A 21,250-nucleotide genomic window follows, 5' to 3' on the forward strand; every position below is an offset into this window, starting at 1 on the left:
GGTGGCATGAATCAGCCCTGTGATGTTGCCCTGCTTAGATTAGTGTCTGTGTTGTGTGCCTGTGCCTACCGGTGCTGCCCAGCCCTCATTAGTGAGATGAGGGCAAGAGATTGAAGGCCAGAAAGCTGGAACTCCTATGCTAGATGCCTCCTATTCCCTTTTAGGGACATGTGTGTGAAGGGGCGTTACTCCCATGGCGTATTAATTAAAGGGTAGGTAGCATAAACGTACCCAGATGTAACATATGGATTTGCATTAGTATACACACCAAAAGTCCCAATGCAAAGTTACACCTCACTTTTCTATTTTTGCTGGCCTTCTAGGAAGAGTTACTCTGTCCAGTGTCTGTTCTTTTGCCCATCTTCATTTTTAATTTTTATTGGCCAGTCTGAGATATGGCTTTTTCTTTGCAACTCTGCCTAGAAGGCCTGCATCTCGGAATCGCCTCTTCACTGTTGATGTTGAGACTGGTGTTTTGCAGGTACTATTTAATGAAGCTGCCAGTTGAGGACTTGTGAGGCCTCTGTTTATCAAACTAGACACTCTAAAGTACTTGTCCTCTTGCTCAGTTGTGCACCAGGGCCTCCCATTCTGGTTAGAGCCAGTTTGCACTGTTCTGTGAAGGGAGTAGTACACAGCGTTGTACGAGATCTTCAGTTTCTTGGCAATTTCTCGCATGGAATAGCCTTCATTTCTCGGAACAAGAATAGACTGACGAGTTTCAGATGAAAGTACTTTGTTTTTGGCCAATTTGAGCCTGTAATCGAACCCACAAATGCTGATGCTCCAGATACTCTATTCCAAACTCTATTCAGCAGTTTCCAGCTATAATAGTCATTTACAACATCAACAATGTCTGCACTGTATTTCTGATCAATTTGATGTTATTTTAATGGACAAAAAAAGTGTTTTTCTTTTAAAAACAAGGACATTTCTAAGTGACCCCAAACTTTTGAACGGTAGTGTATATGTACGCTGAGTGTACAAAACATTAGGAACACCATCCTAAAATGTAGTTGCACTCCCTTTTGCCCTCAGAACAGACTCAATTTGTCGGGTATGGACTCTACAATGTGTCAAAATGTTCCACAGGGATGCTGGCCCATGTTGACTTCAACGCTTCCCACAGCTGTGTCAAGTTGGCTGGATGCCCTTTGGGTGGTGGACCATTCTTGATACGCACGGGAAACTGTTGAGCGTGAAACACCCAGCACCATTGCAGTTCTTGACATACTCAAACCGGTGCGCCTGGTACCTACTACCATTCCCCGTTTTAAATGCACTTACATCTTTTCTCTTACCCATTCACCCTCTGAATGGCACACATACACAATCCATTTCTCAATTGTTTCAAGGCTTAAACATCTTTCTTTACCCTGTCTCCTCCCCTTCATCTACACTGCTTTGAAGTGGATTTAAGTGACATCATTAAGGGATCATAGACTGACCAGGTGAATCCAGGTGAAAGCTATGTCATGGATGTTTAGTTTTTTAAATGTTTTTTACACTCAGTGTCTTTTTATACATTATCTAGGTGCAATTCTGTTCTCTTCGATACTGAACAGCAGTAGAAACCTAGTCCTGATTGTCCTGTTGTCTGTTTGCTTGGGATCCGGGCCTATCCTCCTGTTCTTTGATCGGCCCTCCCCTCAGAGAGTACTACATGTGTTTGATGGGATCCGGGCCTATCCTCCTGTTCTTTGATCGGCCCTCCCCTCAGAGAGTACTACATGTGTTTGATGTGATACGGGCCTATCCTCCTGTTCTTTGATCGGCCCTCCCCTCAGAGAGTACTACATGTGTTTGATGTGATCCGGGCCTATCCTCCTGTTCTTTGATCGGCCCTCCCCTCAGAGAGTACTACATGTGTTTGATGTGATACGGGCCTATCCTCCTGTTCTTTGATCGGCCTTCCCCTCAGAGAGTACTACATGTGTTTGATGTGATCCGGGCCTATCCTCCTGTTCTTTGATCGGCCCTCCCCTCAGAGAGTACTACATGTGTTTGATGTGATACGGGCCTATCCTCCTGTTCTTTGATCGGCCTTCCCCTCAGAGAGTAGTACTACATGTGTTTGATGTGATCCGGGCCTATCCTCCTGTTCTTTGATCGGCCCTCCCCTCAGAGAGTACTACATGTGTTTGATGTGATACGGGCCTATCCTCCTGTTCTTTGATCGGCCCTCCCCTCAGAGAGTACTACATGTGTTTGATGTGATCCGGGCCTATCCTCCTGTTCTTTGATCGGCCCTCCCCTCAGAGAGTACTACATGTGTTTGATGTGATCCGGGCCTATCCTCCTGTTCTTTGATCGGCCCTCCCCTCAGAGAGTACTACATGTGTTTGATGGGATCCGGGCCTATCCTCCTGTTCTTTGATCGGCCCTCCCCTCAGAGAGTACTACATGTGTTTGATGGGATCCGGGCCTATCCTCCTGTTCTTTGATCGGCCCTCCCCTCAGAGAGTACTACATGTGTTTGATGTGATCCGGGCCTATCCTCCTGTTCTTTGATCGGCCCTCCCCTCAGAGAGTACTACATGTGTTTGATGGGATCCGGGCCTATCCTCGTGTTCTTTGATCGGCCCTCCCCTTAGAGAGTACTACATGTGTTTGATGGGATCCGGGCCTATCCTCCTGTTCTTTGATCGGCCCTCCCCTCAGAGAGTACTACATGTGTTTGATGTGGCCGAGCTTTAGGTCTGTGTAGTATAAACTCTCCTCTGCTAGTCCCTGGTGTAATGTAGAGCGGAAGGGTAAATCCATTACAGCCCAGATGAGCCATATCGTAAGAGGATTTCATTTAGTCTTAGAGACTCTCCTTTCTTAGCAGTGCATGAATGCCGGCCATCATTTAGATGCGGTAGATGTGTGTGCATGGACATTATAATAATATTTTGGTTGGGATGTTTTGGGGCTACAGACATCCTCTGGGTCCCCTCTTTCCTGATGATGTTTGGATGTTTTGAGGCTACAGACATCCTCTGGGTCCCCTATTTCCTGATGATGTTTGGATGTTTTGAGGCTACAGACATCCTTTGGGTCCCCTCTTTCCTGATGATGTTTGGATGTTTTGAGGCTAAAGATGTCCCTTCTTTCCTGATGATCAACTCAAATAAAATTGTATTTGTCACATGCAAAGAATACAACAGGTGTAGACCATACAGTGAAATGCTTACTTACAAGCCCTTAAACAAAAATGCAGTTTTATTAAAAATAAGTAGATGGGTAAAAAACTAAAAGTAACAAATAATTAAACAGCAGCAGTAAAATAACAATAGTGAGGCAATATACATGGGCTAGCGGTACAGAGTCGATGTGCGGGGGCACCGGTTAGTCAAGGTGTTTAAAATAATATGTACTTAATAAACAGAGACTAGCAACAGCGTAAAATAGGTGGGTGCAAATAGTCTGGGTAGCCATTGGGTGCAAATAGTCTGGGTAGCCATTGTTGGGTGTTTGTTTGTTTGTGGGTTAAATCCACTTAGTGAGTTCCTCTTTAAATCTAAGAGGACAAAAACCCACCGAAGATTAAAGACACTCTCATGGATAAAGTTCACCCCTCGCTGAAGATTAAAGACACTCTCATGGATAAAGGTCACCCCTCGCTGAAGATTAAAGATACTCTTGTGGATAAAGGTCACCCCTCGCTGAAGATTAAAGACACTCTTGTGGATAAAGGTCACCCCTCGCTGAAGATTAAAGACACTCTCGTGGATAAAGGTCACCCCTCGCTGAAGATTAAAGATACTCTCGTGGATAAAGGTCACCCCTCGCTTGCCAGCTGTGTGTGTGTGCTCATGCTTGCCTCGGCTGCTATTGCACAGTGTGTGTCCCTCTTAGGGTGTGTGCAGTCGAGCCCACAGAATGTGTTGTTTCCTCATTTTGTGCCCAGTCCAACAGTCCTACAGCCCAACACAGTGTGTTTTCACAGTCACCCTGTCTTTCATTTCCTGGGGTGGGTGGGTGGGTGACACACTTGTTTTGGGCCAGCAGTATGGTGATAAGTTACCTTAATAGTTCAGTATATATGCCATTTAGCTGACGCTTTTATCCAAAGTAACTTAGTCATGCGTGCATACGTTTTACGTATGGGTTGTCTTGGGTATTGAACCCACTATCCTGGCGTTGCAAAGTGCCATGCTCCACCATCTGAGCTACAGAGGACCCCCATGCAGTATAATGGTAGTGTCGAATGGGGGTATTGAATGGTAGTGTTAAATGGTAGTGTGTAGCAAGATGGCACTGACAGAGATGGTCGCCTCGCTTCGAGTCCTTAGGCCTTAGGCCGCATCTATGCACTATTTAGTTTTTTTATGTATTATTTCTTACATTGTTAGCCCAGAAAATCGTAAGTGTTATTACATACAGCCGGGAAGAACTATTGACTATAAGAGCGACGTCAACTTACCAACATTACGATCAGGAATATGACTTTCCCGAAGCTGATCCTTTGTTTGTGCACACCACCCACCGCTTCCGAGTATATTACTCACCAATGTCCAGTCTCTAGACAACAAGGTGAAAGAAATTAGGGCAAGGGTTGCCTTCCAGAGAGACATCAGGGATTGTAACATACTCTGTTTTTTCGGAAACTTGGCTCTCTCAGGATATGTTGTCGGAGTTGGTACAGCCACCGGGTTCTTCATGCGTCGCGCCAACAGAAATAAACATATTTCTGGGAAGAAGAAGGGCGGGACTGTATACTCCATGATTAACGACTCATGGTGTAATCATAACAACCTATAGGAACTCAAGTCCTTCTGTTCACCTGCTCTATAATTCCTTACAATCAAATGACGACCATATTATCTCCCAATAGTTATTGTCACAGCTGTGTATATACCCCCTCAAGCAGATACCCCAGATGTCCCTCAATAAACTTCACTGGACTCTATGTAAACTGGAAACCATATATCCTGAGGATGCATTTATTGTAGCTGGGGATTTTAACAAAGCAAATTTGAGAACAAGGCTACCTAAATTCCATCAGCATATTAATTGCAGCACTTGCGCGGGCAATACATTGGACCACTGCTACTCTAACTTCCGTGATGCATACAAGACCCTCCCACGCCCTCGCTTCAGCAAATCTGACCACGTCTCCATTTTGCTCATACCGTCCTTAGGCAGAAACTCAAACAGGATGTACCCGTGACTAGAACCATTCAGCACTGGTCCGACCAATTGGAATCCACGCTTCAAGATTGTTTTGATCACGCGGACTGGGAAATGTTCCCGGGCAGCCTCAGAGAATAACATGGATTTATACACTGACTCTGTGAGTGAGTTTCTAAAGAAGTGCATTGTAGATGTTGTACCCACTGTTACTATTAAACGTACCCTAACCACAAACCGTGGATAGATGGCGGCATTCGCGCAAAACTGAAAGCGCGAACCACCACATTTTAACTATGGAAAGATTACTGGGAATATGGGTGAATATAAACAGTGTAGGTGTTATTCCCTCTGCAAGGTAATCAAACAAGTGAAATGTCGGTATAGGGACAAATTAGAGTCGCAATTCAACGACTCAGACATGAGACGTATGTGGCAGGGTCTACAGACAATTACGGACTAGAAAAAGAAAACCAGCCATGTCAGACACCGATGTCTTGCTTCCAGAAAAACAAAACAACTTCTTTGCCCGCTTTGAGGATAATACAGTGCTACCGACGCGGCCCACTACCAAGGACTGCGGTTGCCCCCCAACCCTTCTCCATGGCCGACGTGAGTAAGACGATTAAACGTGTTAACCCTCGCAGGGCTGCTGGCCCAGACGGCATCCCTAGCAGCGTTCTCAGAGCATGCGCAGACCAGTTGGCTGGTGTGTTTACGGACATATTCAATCGCTCCCTATCCCCGTCTGCTGTCCCCACATGCTTCAAGATGGCAATTGTTCCTGTACCCAAGAAGGAAAAGATAACTGAACAACATGACTATTGCCCCGGAGCACTCACTTCTGTCATCATGAAGTGCTTTGAGAGACTAGTCAAGGATCATATCACCTCCACCTTACCGGCCACCCTAGACCCACTTCAGTTTGCATACCGCCCCAACAGGTCCACAGACGATGCAATTGCTATCACACTGCCCTATCCCATCTGGACAAGAGGAATACCTATGTAAGAATGCTGTTCATTGATTACAGCTCAGCATTCAACACCATAGTACCCTCCAAGCTCATCATTAAGCTTGAGGCACTGGGTCTCGACCCTACCCTGTGCAATTGGATCCTGGACTTTCTGATGGGCCGCCACCAGATGGTGAATGTAGGAAACAACATCTACACTTCGCTAATCCTCAACACTGGGGCCCCACAAGGGTGCGTTCTCGACCCCCTCCTGTACTCCCTGTTCACCCATGACTGCGTGGCCATGCACACCTCCAATTCAATCATAAAGTTTGCAGACGACACAACAGTAGTGGGCTTGATTACTAATGACGACGAGACAGCATACAGGGAGGAGGTGAGGGAATTCGGAGTGTGGTGTCAGGAAAACAATCGCTCACTCAACATCAACAAAACAAAGGAGATGATCGTGGACTTCAGGAAACAGCAGAGGGAGCAGTAGTGGAGAAGGTGGAAAGTTTTAAGTTCCTCTGCGTACATATCACAGACAAACTGAAATGGTCCACCCACATCGACAGTGTGGTGAAGATGGCGCTAAAATGCCTCTTCAACCTCAGGAGGCTGAAGAATTTTGGCTAATTTGTTTTGATTTTCCCATGATGTCAAGCAAAGAGGCACTGAGTTTGAGGGTAGGCCTTGAAATACATCTACAGGTACACCTCCAATTGACTCAAATGATGTCAATTAGCCTATCAGAAGCTTCTGAAGCCATGACATAATTTTTTGGAATTGTCCAAGCTGTTTAAAGGCACAGTAAACTTTTGACCGACTGGAATTGTGATACAGTGAATTATAAGTGAAATAATCTGTCTGTAAACAATTGTTGGAAAATGACTTGTGTCATGCACAAGGTAGATGTCCTAACCGACTTGCCAAAACTATAGTTTGTTAACGAGAAATTTGTGGTTGAAAAATGAGTTTTAATGACTCCAACCTAAGTGTATGTAAACTTCTGACTTCAACTGTATGTACATGTTCTTATTCCATCCCTTTAGATTTGTGTCTATTCGGTAGTTGTGGAATTGTTAGATTACGTGTTAGATATCACTGCACTGTCGGAACTAGAAGCACAAGCATTTCGCTACACTCGCATTAACATCTGTTAAGCATGTGTTTGTGACCAATAAAATGTGATTTGATTTAGATTTTTTTTATGCTGATTTCTCCCCTGGACTACAGCATTGATCAGCAGGACAGGCATCCCACCCTGACACCAGTAGGTGTCAGTCACTGACAGACAGCCTCTTCCCACTCCCCCAAATCCCCATTTCTCAGATACCACTCTGAACTTGGTGGCCTGAATCCTATAGGGCAAAGTTGGCACAGAGGGTCTGTTTACTGCACTCTCCCGCTGTACAATCCTTCTAAGATATTTGAGCTATATACATTTGTTAAATAGTCATCGAGAGTGTGGTGACATGGATTCATCATTGGTAGAATGAATTCTAATCCTTGTTAGAGTTAATCTACATTTTCGGTAAGTAAGTAGCCTTTTTCAATGATCTCATTGGTTGTGGCTCAGCTCTTTCCAATCAGAGAAGCAGCACCCAAATTAACAGCCTACCACATACCACAGACATGGCGGGGCAGGATGGGAGTGGGGGTGTCGTGGGGGTGAGGTGTTGTGGTAGCGGTAGGGGGACCCAGGGGTACAGGGCTGTTGTGGTTGGGGTGGGGGTGGATGATGCTATGAGGGAAGCTGGGGCAGGGCAGGGTTTCTCTCTTTTAATATCAAACATAGCAAAGATCCACTGCACTGCCAGAACCTGACATCATCATCAACCCTCTCAACTCCCCTTCTAGACGGAGTGTTCCACCCTTGAATTGGAGCATCCCAGTCCCCTCCCTGACAACTGACAGCCCTTGCTGCTTTCCTACTAAATTCATCTACTTCATCATCATCCTCCCCCTTCACCACTTCTGTGTCTGCTATGATTGTCAAAACGCTGGGGAATACGATTGGCCCATTTCACCCTCTGTTATCCCCTAATGAGAACCTTAAAGACTGCGATGCATCAATATTTCACAGCTCCACGGCGTCATCTGAATATTTCCTTTTCATTTGGCCCATTCCAGGTCTTTGTTTATGCCTGCCAGACAGTACAGTCTCAGTACAGTCTCAATACAGTAGGAAAGTAGGGAAGTCAGCACATTATAATATCACTCAGGCTCATTACAGGCAGAGTGAGGGATGGAGAGAGTTGGGTTGCGTAAGTAAGCTGGATCTCCCCCTCTCTCTTTCTATTCTGTCTCTCTCTGTCTCCTTCTCCTCCCATGTGGATTAATGCTGACCCACCACAGTGTCTTTCTCTCCATGTTTCTGCTGGGTGTGTGGGTATTAGACAGTGCTCCCAAGCGATCGCTAAACGCTGTCTGCCTCCTTGGGACTCCCACAAGCCTCTCTCACTTTCTTCACCTCTGTCTTCCTCTATTTCCCAGTTCTCTATCCCTCCCTCCCCTTTTTCTCTCCACAGTCATTGGGCTTAGCATAGTTCATATGAAGGGGGAAGTTGGGCAGTGTGCTATGCTGCAGGGTTGTGAATGATCTAATTGTGCAGGTCTATGACAAAGGGTGTGGGTCTGAGGCTGGGCAGGGCTTGCTCATCAGTCTGTCAGACATGGTAATCTGTCTCCCCCAGAGGAGGGCTGGAGTGAGTCCTCATATCCAGCGCCGCTCTCTGGAAATGATCACTCATCTGCCTACTGAATATTTAGTGTCTTTGTGTATGAGGGAGGATGGGTAGGATTTATTAGCTTGTTTCAAGCCCAGGGCTTTTGTTTATGCTGTATCGAACTTTACAAACTTCACAGGCTGTTATTGGCTGATCAGTGCAGTGTGTGTGGTTTGTATGTATACAGGTTATATAGGTTATACATCTGTAATTGTCTTTGATGTGTATACTTAATGCGTTTTAAGTCATTAACACTATTTTTGCTTTAATAGCGATTTTAAGTCTGTATGTCACGTCTATTGGATATGGTTTGTGTGTAACCACCTCCTTGCTGTATGTTAAGTCTTTTAACCCTGTCTGGGCTGTGTAGATTATAGTGTTTAACCATCTGTGTGCTGCGTCCCCTGCAGGTGGATGAGTTGTATGAGGTGTTCTGTATCCAGAGGATGCTGAGAGAGGGAGCCAGTAAGATGAAGCAGGCCTTCTCTGCCTCTCCCTCCACCAAGGCCACCAGAGAGAGCATATTAGAGGTCAACCGCAGATACAAGGAGTACACAGAGGTGAGGATGGACCCACACATAAATCAGCCTGTTCACCGGCACTATACAATCACCCACTGAAATCGAACACAGCCTGGTGTCAAAGTTTGTCTCCAGTTGTTTGTGTTTGAGCTGATCAGTCTCCTTTCCTCCCCAGAATATGAGCACGTTTGAGGTGGAGCTGGAGAACTTGTTGGGGGAATTCCATATCAAAATGAAAGGTAAGACTGAGGCCAGGGGAACTGCTGTTAGTGTAGACTGAAAAACAAACAAGCAATGATTTCACTGCTCAATTATCTCTCTCTCTCTCTCTCTCTCTCTCTCTCTCTCTCTCTCTCTCTCTCTCTCTCTCTCTCTCTCTCTCTCTCTCTCTCTCTCTCACCCCCCGCCCCTCTCTTTCTACTACCCCCCCTCTCGCTCGCTGCCTCACTCACTCTCCCACCCACCCCCTCTCTCTCTGCCCCGCCCCTCTCTCTCCTCAGGTCTTGCTGGCTTTGCTCGTCTGTGTTCAGGAGATCAGTATGAGGTGAGATGAATTAATATAAGACTTGACTCTCTCTTTCTCTGTCTTTATCATTCCTAACAGGCCCTCCCTGTATCACAAATAGACAACTACTGTATATCTTTCCCAATCTGCAGACTGCCTCGAAAACGGCACTTATGAATATATAAAAACAACCGTTTCTTAGCTTATATCCTTCTCCTTGACCCTGCATCTATCTTTAACCTGTATCTTTGTCTCACCCCCCCTCTCTTTCTCCTCTATCTCTACCCATCTTTATCCCTCTCTGCCCTCTCTAAATCTCTCTTTGTTTCTCTCCCTCCCTCCCTCTCACACCTCTGTCTCCTCCCTCCCTCCGTCTGTCAGATCTTCATGCGGTATGGTCGTCAGCGCTGGAAGCTGAAAGGGAAGATAGAGGTGAACTCCAGACAGAGTTGGGACGGAGAAGAGATGGTCTTCACGCCCCTCATCACAGACCTCATCAACATCAAAGTACAGCACAATCCGTCAATCAACCAACCCACCAATCAACCAATTAATTATATTTATGAAGACATTTTTAAGTCAACGTGCTTTATAGAACCCAGCCTAGAGTACAGTAACCCAGCCCAGAGTACAGTGACCCAGCCTAAAGTACAGTACAGTGACCCAGCCTAGAGTACAGTACAGTAACCCAGCATAGATAACAGTACAGTAATCTAGCCTAGAGCACAGTGACCCAGCCTAGAGCACAGTGACCCAGTCTAGAGCACAGTGACCCAGTCTAGAGCACAGTGACCCAGCCTAGAGCACAGTGACCCAGTCTAGAGCACAGTGACCCAGCCTAGAGCACAGTGACCCAGCCTAGAGCACAGTGACCCAGCCTAGAGCACAGTGACCCAGCCTAGAGCACAGTGACCCAGCCTAGGGCAGTGGAGTTCAGTCCTGGTCTTGGGGAACCACGGAGTGTGCAGGCTTTTGTTCTAGCCCAGCACTAACCCACCTGAATCACCCTCTAACTTCCTGTCTTGACAGAGCTGAACAGGTCTAGCCACTCACATCTTGGTGGGGCAGTGTGACCTTACTTCCTTTCTCTGGTCCAATTAGCTCTAACTTCCTGTCTCTTGTCCAATCAGGTTACCGAGCTGAAGGGTTTAGCCACTCACATCCTAGTGGGCAGTGTGATCTGTGAGACCAAGGACCTGTTCACGGCCATGCCTCAGGTGGTGGCTGTTGATGTCAACGACCTGGGAACAATCAAACTCAATCTGGAGGTCACATGGTTGTAAGTGGACTTAATTAAATGTCTCTGAGTGATGGAAATATTTTTACATTTTGGTTAGTGACAGTTTAATCAGAATCAGAAGGTCACAGAGGAAGTTCACAGAGGAAGGTCACAGAAAGTTATTGGTGTGGTGCAAGGAGCAGAAAAACATGAACAACATACAAACCATATTGTAGGACATTATAAACTACACAATACATACAGTGGTTAGTTACATCAGTGTACGTTGACTACATTAAGTTATACTCTAACGCTGCCCTCTTCTGGAGAATCTGGGTGTCTGCTCCAGTGTTACAGCATTACCATAGTACTGCAGTTCATAGTTCTCTAATGGACTTCCCCTCCTAACTGTCTCTCTGTCCTCCCCCCATGCAGTCCGTTCGATGTGGAGGACCTGACTCTGTCTTCAGGCAACGTGAGCAAGGCCACCGCCCTGCAGAGACGGGTGTCTGTCTACAGCCAGGGCACGCCAGAGACACCCACCTTCCAGGACCAGTCCTTCTTTGTGAGTCCCAGTCAGAGCGTCCTCTCCCTGGGGTGGGATAGGGGAGAGGAGTGGGTGTATAGCACAGCATCCTGCATACTAGCACCTGCTTGCTCACAACACAGGATCCCTCGTTGCACTAACCCTGGAACCCACTTACCCAGGATTGCTTTAAACTGTGAAACTGTGATTGTCTGTCTATGTATTCAACGTATATGTGTCTGTGTGTGCTAACAAAGCAATGGTTGAGTCTGACTAACCCTAACCCACCCGCCACACCCTCCTTGCTCCCCATCCTCCCTCTCACTCCCTGCCTCCCTCCCTCCACCCACCCCTGCTCCCTCCCTCGTACCACCCCCCCAACCCTGCACCCATTCCTCCTCCCTCCACCCCCTGCTACCTGTGAGTGGTAAAGGAGTGGCACCCCCGCCCCTCCCCAACCCAGCATCGCTTCTCCTTCTTCCACGCCCTGAGGAACTCCCTGTTAGAGAAGCTGAGACGCAGTCGCTCCTTTGGCGACCTGGCCTCCCTCCGCCCCAGGCCCAAGTCCAGGCTGGAGGTCTATGTGAGTGAGGTCTGCTACGCTAGTACTAGCCCCGTTTACCCCTGCCTGTGTGCCTTTGCCTGCTTATTTGTTTGCATGGAGTGGCTTGTGTCAGCCTGTGTTCACATCCCAGACTGACACAACAGTAGGAGGAGGGAAAGAGGAGGAGGCTGTGATGTCACTAGACTATTGGAGCACCTACAGGCTCTCTCCTCTCATCTGACTCTCTCTCTATATATATCTCTCTCTCTCTCCTCTCATCTGACTCTCTATCTCTCTCTCTCTCCTCTCATCTGACTCTCTCTCTCTATATATCTCTCTCCTCTCATCTCATCTGACTCTCTCTCTCTATATATCTCTCTCTCCTCTCATCTCATCTGACTCGCTCTCTCTATATATATCTCTCTCCTCTAATCTGACTCTCTCTCTCTCCCCCCTCTTTCTCTCCCTTTCCAGTCCACCCTCCCTGATGACGTCTTTGAGAATGGTGGGTGTGGCAACTCTGAGTGCAAGCGCCTCTCCTTCACCTTTTCCGATACATCAGTCTCCTCCCTCAGCCCAAGCCTCGCCCCAGGCCAGTCCAACCCCGAAATCACTGTCACGCCGCCTGACACGAACCATTGGCCTCAAATACCCCCCAGGGAAGACAAAGGGGTAGAAGAGATGGTTCGGGTGCATGCAGACGTAGTGGAAGAGGAGGGTGAGGAGGAAGAGGAGAGTGGTGACAGCGGCGGTAGCGTGAGTGTTAGTCTGGTCAGCGAGGAAGTGGAGTCAGAGTGGGAGAGGGCAGAGTTCCAGCTTAATGTAGGTTCCTCCTCTCTCTGCTCCGAGAGCCAGTTGTCAGCTGTGGCTCCTGAAGATGTGTTCCTGGACCACGCTGGGTCTGACAGGGATGGAGATGAGGACGACAGGTAATATGTGATTGATGTTTTGTCTTTATGATGTTTATTGCACAGAGGCCAAATTAATCTCCCCTCAATGAACTTGTATTATAATCTATTAAATTATTTTCTATTGTCAGCTCGGAGCTGCTGAAACCTGTGGAACTGGACACTGAAGAACCAGGCAACTTGACCAGGCAACTGGTGAGGAGGCTGACGTCGTCCGACATTCTGCCCGAGGTGGTGGGTTTGAGCTGGGCCGGGGAGGGAAGCAGGGCCTTCCTGGAGAGCAGCCTGGAAGAGGCCCTGCACAGCCTGCTGCTGAGGCTGGAATCACTGGGACAACGCTGTAGAGAGCTGCAGGACCTGGAACAGGAAGTGATGCGCCTGGAGGACCTGCTCAAGGTGAGGCCTGGCTTCCATGTCCCCTGTGTCATTCCAAATGGCACCCTGTTCTCTATGTGGTGCACTACCCCATGTGGCCTTGGCCAAAAGTTGCACAATGTATAGGGTACAAGGTGCCTTTTGGGATTTTCCCTGGGATGGGATTTGTTTATTTTTCATAAAGATAAATGATCTGGCAAGGTTTTTAAGGGTGGTAGTTAATGTATGCTGTTAAGATGATTGGAGCTGTATTGTGGTATTGACATTCATTAGAACCCCCCTATGGCTACAGGTGGTCTCCATTAGTATTAGTCTAGCCAACCCCTGGCAGGGCTTTTTAGGGCAGAGTATTTCAGGGTCTCATCTTTCCCTCAGTGCTGTCTCCCGGGCTACTGTAGCAAGTCATCCATGTTCTTATAGCACCTAGTTTCTCTTAGTGCCCTCCAAGCAGGGTTTCAGCATCTCGTGACGTCTTTCCCTCAGTGTCGTCTCCCGGGCCACAGGAGCAGGTCGTCCAGTCTCAGCCTGACGGTTGAGAGCGCTCTGGAGAGCTTTGACTTCCTCAACACCTCCGACTTCGACGACGATGACACGGGTGATGACCACGCCCTCCACCACTCTGTGTTCTTTGACATGGAGGTGGAGAGGATTGGGTGAGTCAAGAGGGAGGGGAAGAGGGAAAGTCCCGTCCCCTGTACTCTCTCTAGGCTACTACACCCTACATGGGAGATAGGCAGGGTCACTACCACTATCTCCTTCTCTGGCCTCTAACCTCTGCCCTGTCACGCCACATCTCACCACAGACAATGAGATTCCACTGGGCCTTTGTGTATCACTGTGTGTGTATCCGTGTGTGTGTATCCGTGTGTGTGCAGTGGTGGAAAAAGTACTAAATTCTCATAATGAAAGTCACCCAGTAAAATACTACTTGAGTAAAAGTCTAAAATGATCCACCACTTGGTTTTATATATATACTTAAGTATCAAAAGTAAAGGTACGAATCATTTAAAATTCCTTATATTAAGCAAACCAGACAGGCACAATTGTATTTTATTTTAAATTTACGGATAGGCATGGTCACATTCCAACGCTCAGACATCATTTACAAACAAAGCATTTGTGTTTAGTGAGTCCTCCAGATCAGAGGCAGTAGGGATGACCAGGGATGTTCTCTGTTTAGTGAGTCCACCAGATCAGAGGCAGTAGGGATGACCAGGGATGTTCTCTGTTTAGTGAGTCCTCCAGATCAGAGGCAGTAGGGATGACCAGGGATGTTCTCTGTTTAGTGAGTCCACCAGATCAGAGGCAGTAGGGATGACCAGGGATGTTCTCTGTTTAGTGAGTCCTCCAGATCAGAGGCAGTAGGGATGACCAGGGATGTTCTCTGTTTAGTGAGTCCACCAGATCAGAGGCAGTAGGGATGACCAGGAATGTTCTCTGTTTAGTGAGTCCTCCAGATCAGAGGCAGTAGGGATGACCAGGGATGTTCTCTGTTTAGTGAGTCCTCCAGATCAGAGGCAGTAGGGATGACCAGGGATGTTCTCTGTTTAGTGAGTCCACCAGATCAGAGGCAGTAGAGATGACCAGGGACGTTCTCTGTTTAGTGAGTCCTCCAGATCAGAGGCAGTAGGGATGACCAGGGATGTTCTCTGTTTAGTGATTCCACCAGATCAGAGGCGGTAGAGATGACCAGGGATGTTCTTTGTTTAGTGAGTCCTCCAGATCAGAGGCAGTAGAGATGACCAGGGATGTTCTCTGTTTAGTGAGTCCTCCAGATCAGAGGCAGTAGGGATGACCAGGGATGTTCTCTGTTTAGTGATTCCACCAGATCAGAGGCAGTAGAGATGACCAGGGATGTTCTCTGTTTAGTGATTCCACCAGATCAGAGGCAGTAGAGATGACCAGGGATGTTCTCTGTTTAGTGAGTCCTCCAGATCAGAGGCAGTAGGGATGACCAGGGATGTTCTCTGTTTAGTGAGTCCACCAGATCAGAGGCAGTAGAGATGACCAGGGATGTTCTCTGTTTAGTGAGTCCACCAGATCAGAGGCAGTAGAGATGACCAGGGATGTTTTCTGTTTAGTGAGTCCACCAGATCAGAGGCAGTAGGGATGACCAGGGATGTTCTCTGTTTAGTGAGTCCACCAGATCAGAGGCAGTAGGGATGACCAGGGATGTTTTCTGTTTAGTGAGTCCACCAGATCAGAGGCAGTAGGGATGACCAGGGATGTTCTCTTGATAACTGTACGAATTGGACCATTTTCTGTCCTGCTAAGCATTCAAAATGTAACGACTACTTTTGGGTGTCAGGGACAATGTATGAAGTAAAAAGTACATACTTTTCTTTAGGAAAGTAGTGAAGTAAGTCGTCAAAAATATAAATAGTAAAGTACAGATATTTCCGCCTAAATAGACACACCCAAAAGTAACTGCTAATCATGTTTAGTTACATGATACTGACATGAAAAAAACTTGCTATATTTGGAAAGAAGACATCTGGGAGATTGAGGAAATTATAAGAAAATAGATAGGAGTTACATAGTTCAGAATACACAAGATCAAGCACACTCAAAATAACAATTTTTATTTTGAAAGTCATTTTTCATTGACAAACTATAAGTGAGTTATTGATGACTAGAGCTGGAAACACATCAGATGGCTTCCACAACGTGAACAATGTCGGAAAGAAATGGGATTGACAGCCCTAACAACTAGAAATGGGCAGATGTTTTAGTAAGTGGTGTCAGGTGTGGTCATGGGACGTTTCCAAATGTCCCTAAACCTCTCCATAGTGGCATATGTCTGTAAATTAAACCATTCCAGTGTTTTACATATTTGCAATCCCTAAGTGCTATTTGTATAAAAACACTTTCTACCATATCGATCTCACTCAAACATTGTGGTGGTGTTATGGGGTATCCAGGGTACATTCAAGTATCCTTTCAACCTCTCCAAAGTGTCTGAACCTAATTGAGATGGTTTGGGATGAGTTGGACCGCAGAGTGAAGGAAAAGCAGCCAACAAGTGCTCAGCATATGTGGGAACTCCTTCAAGACTGCATTTTGAACAGAAGATCTGGCATTTCACCCTTTCCCTCCCTGTGTTTTGTGCAATGCTTGCAGTTCTTTTGTCTTTTGGCTTGTGTGTTGGATAGTGGCGCTCACCTTGAGTGGGGGGTCTTGTGATGGTTGTGAGGTTGCTTTGGGCCCCCAATTCAGCCATTTCCAACACCAGCTGCTCTCGGAAGGCCAACTGAGAGAGGGGTTTGACCTTTTGCTTTGGCCATCTGCTTGTGGAGAATGAAAGCATTTACTGTAGCAATGTCCACAGTGGTAAAAACAAAGTCTTATACCACTTCCTGGTCTGGTGGAGGACCTGGTAGTAGCCTATCAGAGCATCAGATAGGACACCCCCATGCTGGCATCGTAGTCCTTCACAAAAACAGGAATGGGGACATTCGTCCTCACCCGTGCCCCAGTGGCATTTTTCACCTTCCTTGAGACATGGTCATTATTGAATGCCTTATGCTGTGTGGTGAGCATGGTTAATTCCCTAGTGTCCTTCCATTTCACAAAAAGCAGCTTGTTAGTCCTGATCCAACGTATGGTCCTCCTCCGCTGTCTTTGTCATGTTGTTTACCTTGGTCTTTGGGAAAACGACTGTTTTAGGACGAATGGTGCCACATGCCCCTCTTTTTTTTCAAGAGGTCTATGAAAAGCATGGGACTAGTATAAAAAGTGTCCACAAAGAGCTTGTACCCAAGTGAGGGAAAGTCCACCAGCTGCATGACAGAGTCATAACTAAGGCCCTTCCCAGTGGGTGTGATCGCCTTGCCTTCCACGTGTAGGCAGAGGCTGAATCGGCTGGCAGAAAGCGCTTGTAGCCCCATTTCTCTGATTATTTTTAATATATTGCTTTAAGTCAATTCGAGCCTTTGAGGCAACCATGCGCTTATCTATAGATAGATTTTGAGCAGGCTTGAAGTAAGTTCTTCATGCCTCCACCAAGTCATGATAAAGGGGCTTGACCCGTGCAAGACGATCATACCCTGCAGTCCCCTTCTTCTGGTCATTCTCCTGATCCTTTTGTGTGTCACACATGTGAAGTGTACGGTTGATGGCCAAGAATCGGTTTTCACTCATGTTGGAGGTGGGGAACTCGAACCGACAGAGTGGGGACTTGCTCCAGTTGTCAACTAGTCTTGATGGTGACAGGTCCTTCATTCCCCCTGCTGCTTCTTGTCCCCATACTTGTTGGTATTACTAATTAGTATTCCAGTATAGAGGTGATAAAGTAGAGCTGAAACAGCTGCAAGGTGGTGTATGTTTTAAACCTAAATTGTTCTGACTCCACAGCATCTTCAAGGACCGTTTGCCACCTGTCCTCAGTTTCATCTCCCTCTGTTGTGCGGCTTCCACTGCCTCTCCCTCTTCTCTGTTGAGGCCTAGATCTCCTCCCTGCCCCCGCACCTCCAGATGAACTTGCAGAGAGGGGAGGGGTGCCAGGGCCTGCAGTGGGGGTGGTTGAAGGAGGAGTGGGGTCTTTGTCGAGTGATGGATGTAGAACCATCAGACAGATTATAGCAGTGGGGGGTGAAGACCTTGGCCAGCGGGGGTACTAGCTGGGGAGGGGTGGCTCCAAAACGTCATCATCCAAATCCTCGGCATCCTCCACTCTGTGGTGAATAAAATAAAGGGATATATTGTTAAGACAGAATTACAGTTGACAAAATTTACAAAACAACATTACTGTAAAATAAAAACACCAAGCCTAAACTTTATCTGTACAGTGACTTGCATAGAAGGTGTGAAGCACACACACAACGCAAACAGTAACACTTTGGAAACAAAGGCAGAGATGAGAACCACAAATAAACAATGGCCTCTCCAAAGTTACAAGCATGAAACATAGAACATCAAACAGTGAACTGATATAAAACATAGACAAGAACAACTATGTATGATATAACATTGAAATGACTTGCTACATAGGCCTATGTAAACTAAATCCAAAGCACAAAAAGCAGACAACTTATAAAAAACGAAATGCATTTAGTAAATTAGCGATATAAAGTCATGAAAATAATTTACTTCCAGATCTAAAAGTGCATCCAATCGTTCTAGAAGGTTATCGTCATCGGTCGAGGTGAAATCGCTCCCCTGATCCAAGTCCGACTCCAGTATTTTATTCAACGCTTCTATGTCGGTATGCTTATTCATAGATGCCTTCTTTTTAATATCCTGTTTGATATTTTAGAGTTTCCCCCGTTTTTTTCTTTCTTGAGAAGTCATATTTTATTCTAAAGCCATGAAATGAAAGCGATGAAATCTGTTTATAATGTAATGAAGCATGCGTCTCGTCTCGGAGCCAGGTAGCAATAGTTCACATTACACATAAAGGTTCTAGGCCTTGCTTTGTCCCTCCCAGGTCAACTCCATATCCCTGGAAAGCTTATCTCATTGGCTACAAGACTGCCAATGTGCCATAGTAGCCAATCCTCTGTGTAATGGATGCCTACAGCGCGTAAGCAGTCAACATATTTTTGATGCGCAAAGATATAGTCACTCAGTGGACATTCGATGTTGCCATTAAGTCATACATCAGATAACATGGCAATATGCTAGATTTGTTCCTACCAACCTAAAGATGAATCCCATGTGGCTATAGCTCAAATACATATCAAATGGAAGCTTACCTTGTAAAATGTTTGCTGTTTAGTGAAAATGTTGTTGAAAATAAAGAATTGGCCTCTCGGGAGAAAGAGATGGGGTAGGAGGGAGAGAAAGAGAGGGTGGGAGAGAAATAGGGGGTTAGTCACACACACACACACACACACACACAGTGGTTTAAAGTACTTAAATGTAAAGTTTCCATATTTAGGGACCCTATTTGATTTGGTTTCAATTCAGTCTGGTATGAGAATGGTAGCCCCCATCTGCATTCCGGTTAGCGTTGTGAAGCATATACGAAATAAACACGGAATACGTTGATGCACACCAAAAGCCGGGACTCCACAGATCAGGTCTTATTTATCTGCTTGTGACCTACCGTTATCGATCACCAGCCCCCCCTCATCACTCCCCTTCTCTTCCCCCTATCTCTCTCTCCCCCATCTCTCTCTCCCTCTCTCCTACCCTCTCTCTCCCTATCTCTCTATCCCTCTCTCCTACCCTCTTTCTCTTTCTCTCCCTCCTATCCCATCTCTTTCTCCCCTCATCTCCCTCCCCTCATGTCTCTCCTCTCTCGCCCCTTATGTCTCTCCCCTCTCCTTCTCCCCACCTTCTGTCTATCTCCCCTATCTTTCTCTCACCCCATATATTTCTCTCACCCCCCCATCTGTCTCTCCTCCCCTCCTGTTTGTCTCTCTAGCCCTGTGCTTCTGTCCAGAAGAGTCAGGTTAGCAGTCTCTGCCAGGTGTAGGTTCCTTATGGGTAGACTATTGTCTTGTTGCTGTCTGTGACTGTCTGTGTTGCTGTGACTAGTAGTACTCACACACAACTATTTCATGTTTGTAAATTATTTCTTTATTCAGACAAAGGGTACTGCTATGGGATATCCTATCGCTCCTAACTATGTTAATTTGTATGATTTACTATGAAATCTGACACACATCAGTTTCCTTGATCTTTTGTGTGAGGATAATGTAACATACACTGACTGATCTTTACAGGACACCTACTGATAGTAACAGTTTGTTGATGATAGCTGTCACCCGCTTCCCTTGAAAAACAGTTTGCCCTACAGCCAATTCTGTCAAACAAAAAGAATTTGCAAAAAACAATCAGATTGACAGAATGGTCAGATTAATACTGCCATTGAGAAAATTCAAGACATGATCTATTTCAAGGACAGTCTCGCAAAAAGAAGCATTCTTGCGTTCTTACTACCAGCTATTCAAAGTGCTCTGAACAAATTAATGGACTCGTTCACAAACATTGGCATATTCTAAGAGCCGATGACAGTATTGGTAATGTGCTTTCGAACCCTCCCTTGGTCGTATTCTTGCAGGGCATAAATCTGAGATCAACTGGTAAACTCTGACTTACCATCCCAATATACCCCTGCACAACAACTATTTGCGCCTCTACCGGATGGAAAATACAAGTGTAATGTCTGCGCTCAATGCAATGGCACTTACAAATGTAGATCCTTCAAACACCCACAAACAGGGAAACAGAACCCAATCAAAGGTGTCATAACGTGCTCCACTAAGGCAGTTATTTATCCTATAGCTTGTCCTTGTGGTACAAATGATGTGGGTAAAACGAAACGCGAATCAAAAGTACGAATCTTGGGTCATCGTAGCACGTGTAAAAACTTGATGTACACAGTTGTGGGCCACTTTTTAGAAGCGAACCACTTGATTTCGTCCCTACGTTATATCGGCATCACGTCGCCCGTCCTAGGAGAGGGGGTGACCTCTACAATTTATTGATAAATCGAGAGGCTGCCTGGATGTTTAATTTAAAGACCCTTGGTCTCAACGTAGACTTTGATCTGAAGCCATTCTTGTGATTCTACTAATCATTGTAATGTTTGTAGGCTTATTTAGCCAAATTGTATGTATGATATCCATTAGTTTTTTACATGTTCTATTTATATCTGTAAATCAACCAATGATATCAGGCCACAGCCCGCCATGATTACAGACACCTGTGTGTGTCCTTTGACACTATATAAACTAGTGACCCGCAGTGTTTGTCATCATAAACTGGTTCAGCCCTGAATGCTGATTGGCTGACAGCCGTGGTATACCACGGGTATGACAAAACATACATTTTTATTGTGCGAATTACGTTGGTAACCAGTTTATAATAGCAATAAGGCACTTCGGGTTTGTGGTCATGCCTAA

General features: G+C 46.1%; 1 protein-coding gene across 7 annotated transcripts in view; it reads left to right on the plus strand.

Annotated features, from left to right (window-relative positions):
- Positions 1-21,250, plus strand: part of LOC139373694 (rho family-interacting cell polarization regulator 2-like) — a 154,158-nt gene that overhangs the window by 120,115 nt on the left and 12,793 nt on the right. For all 7 annotated transcript variants that reach the window (XM_071114548.1, XM_071114550.1, XM_071114549.1 and 4 more), the window contains exons 7-15: positions 9,213-9,362; positions 9,499-9,562; positions 9,824-9,867; positions 10,210-10,335; positions 10,959-11,107; positions 11,483-11,612; positions 12,592-13,046; positions 13,157-13,421; positions 13,884-14,053. In XM_071114548.1, coding sequence (XP_070970649.1) covers positions 9,213-9,362; positions 9,499-9,562; positions 9,824-9,867; positions 10,210-10,335; positions 10,959-11,107; positions 11,483-11,612; positions 12,592-13,046; positions 13,157-13,421; positions 13,884-14,053 — 1,553 coding nt within the window. The remainder of the gene's footprint in view (positions 1-9,212; positions 9,363-9,498; positions 9,563-9,823; positions 9,868-10,209; positions 10,336-10,958; positions 11,108-11,482; positions 11,613-12,591; positions 13,047-13,156; positions 13,422-13,883; positions 14,054-21,250) is intronic.

This window comes from Oncorhynchus clarkii, chromosome 18 (assembly GCF_045791955.1).
Source record: "Oncorhynchus clarkii lewisi isolate Uvic-CL-2024 chromosome 18, UVic_Ocla_1.0, whole genome shotgun sequence".
In the NCBI taxonomy this organism is placed as follows: Eukaryota; Metazoa; Chordata; class Actinopteri; order Salmoniformes; family Salmonidae; genus Oncorhynchus; species Oncorhynchus clarkii.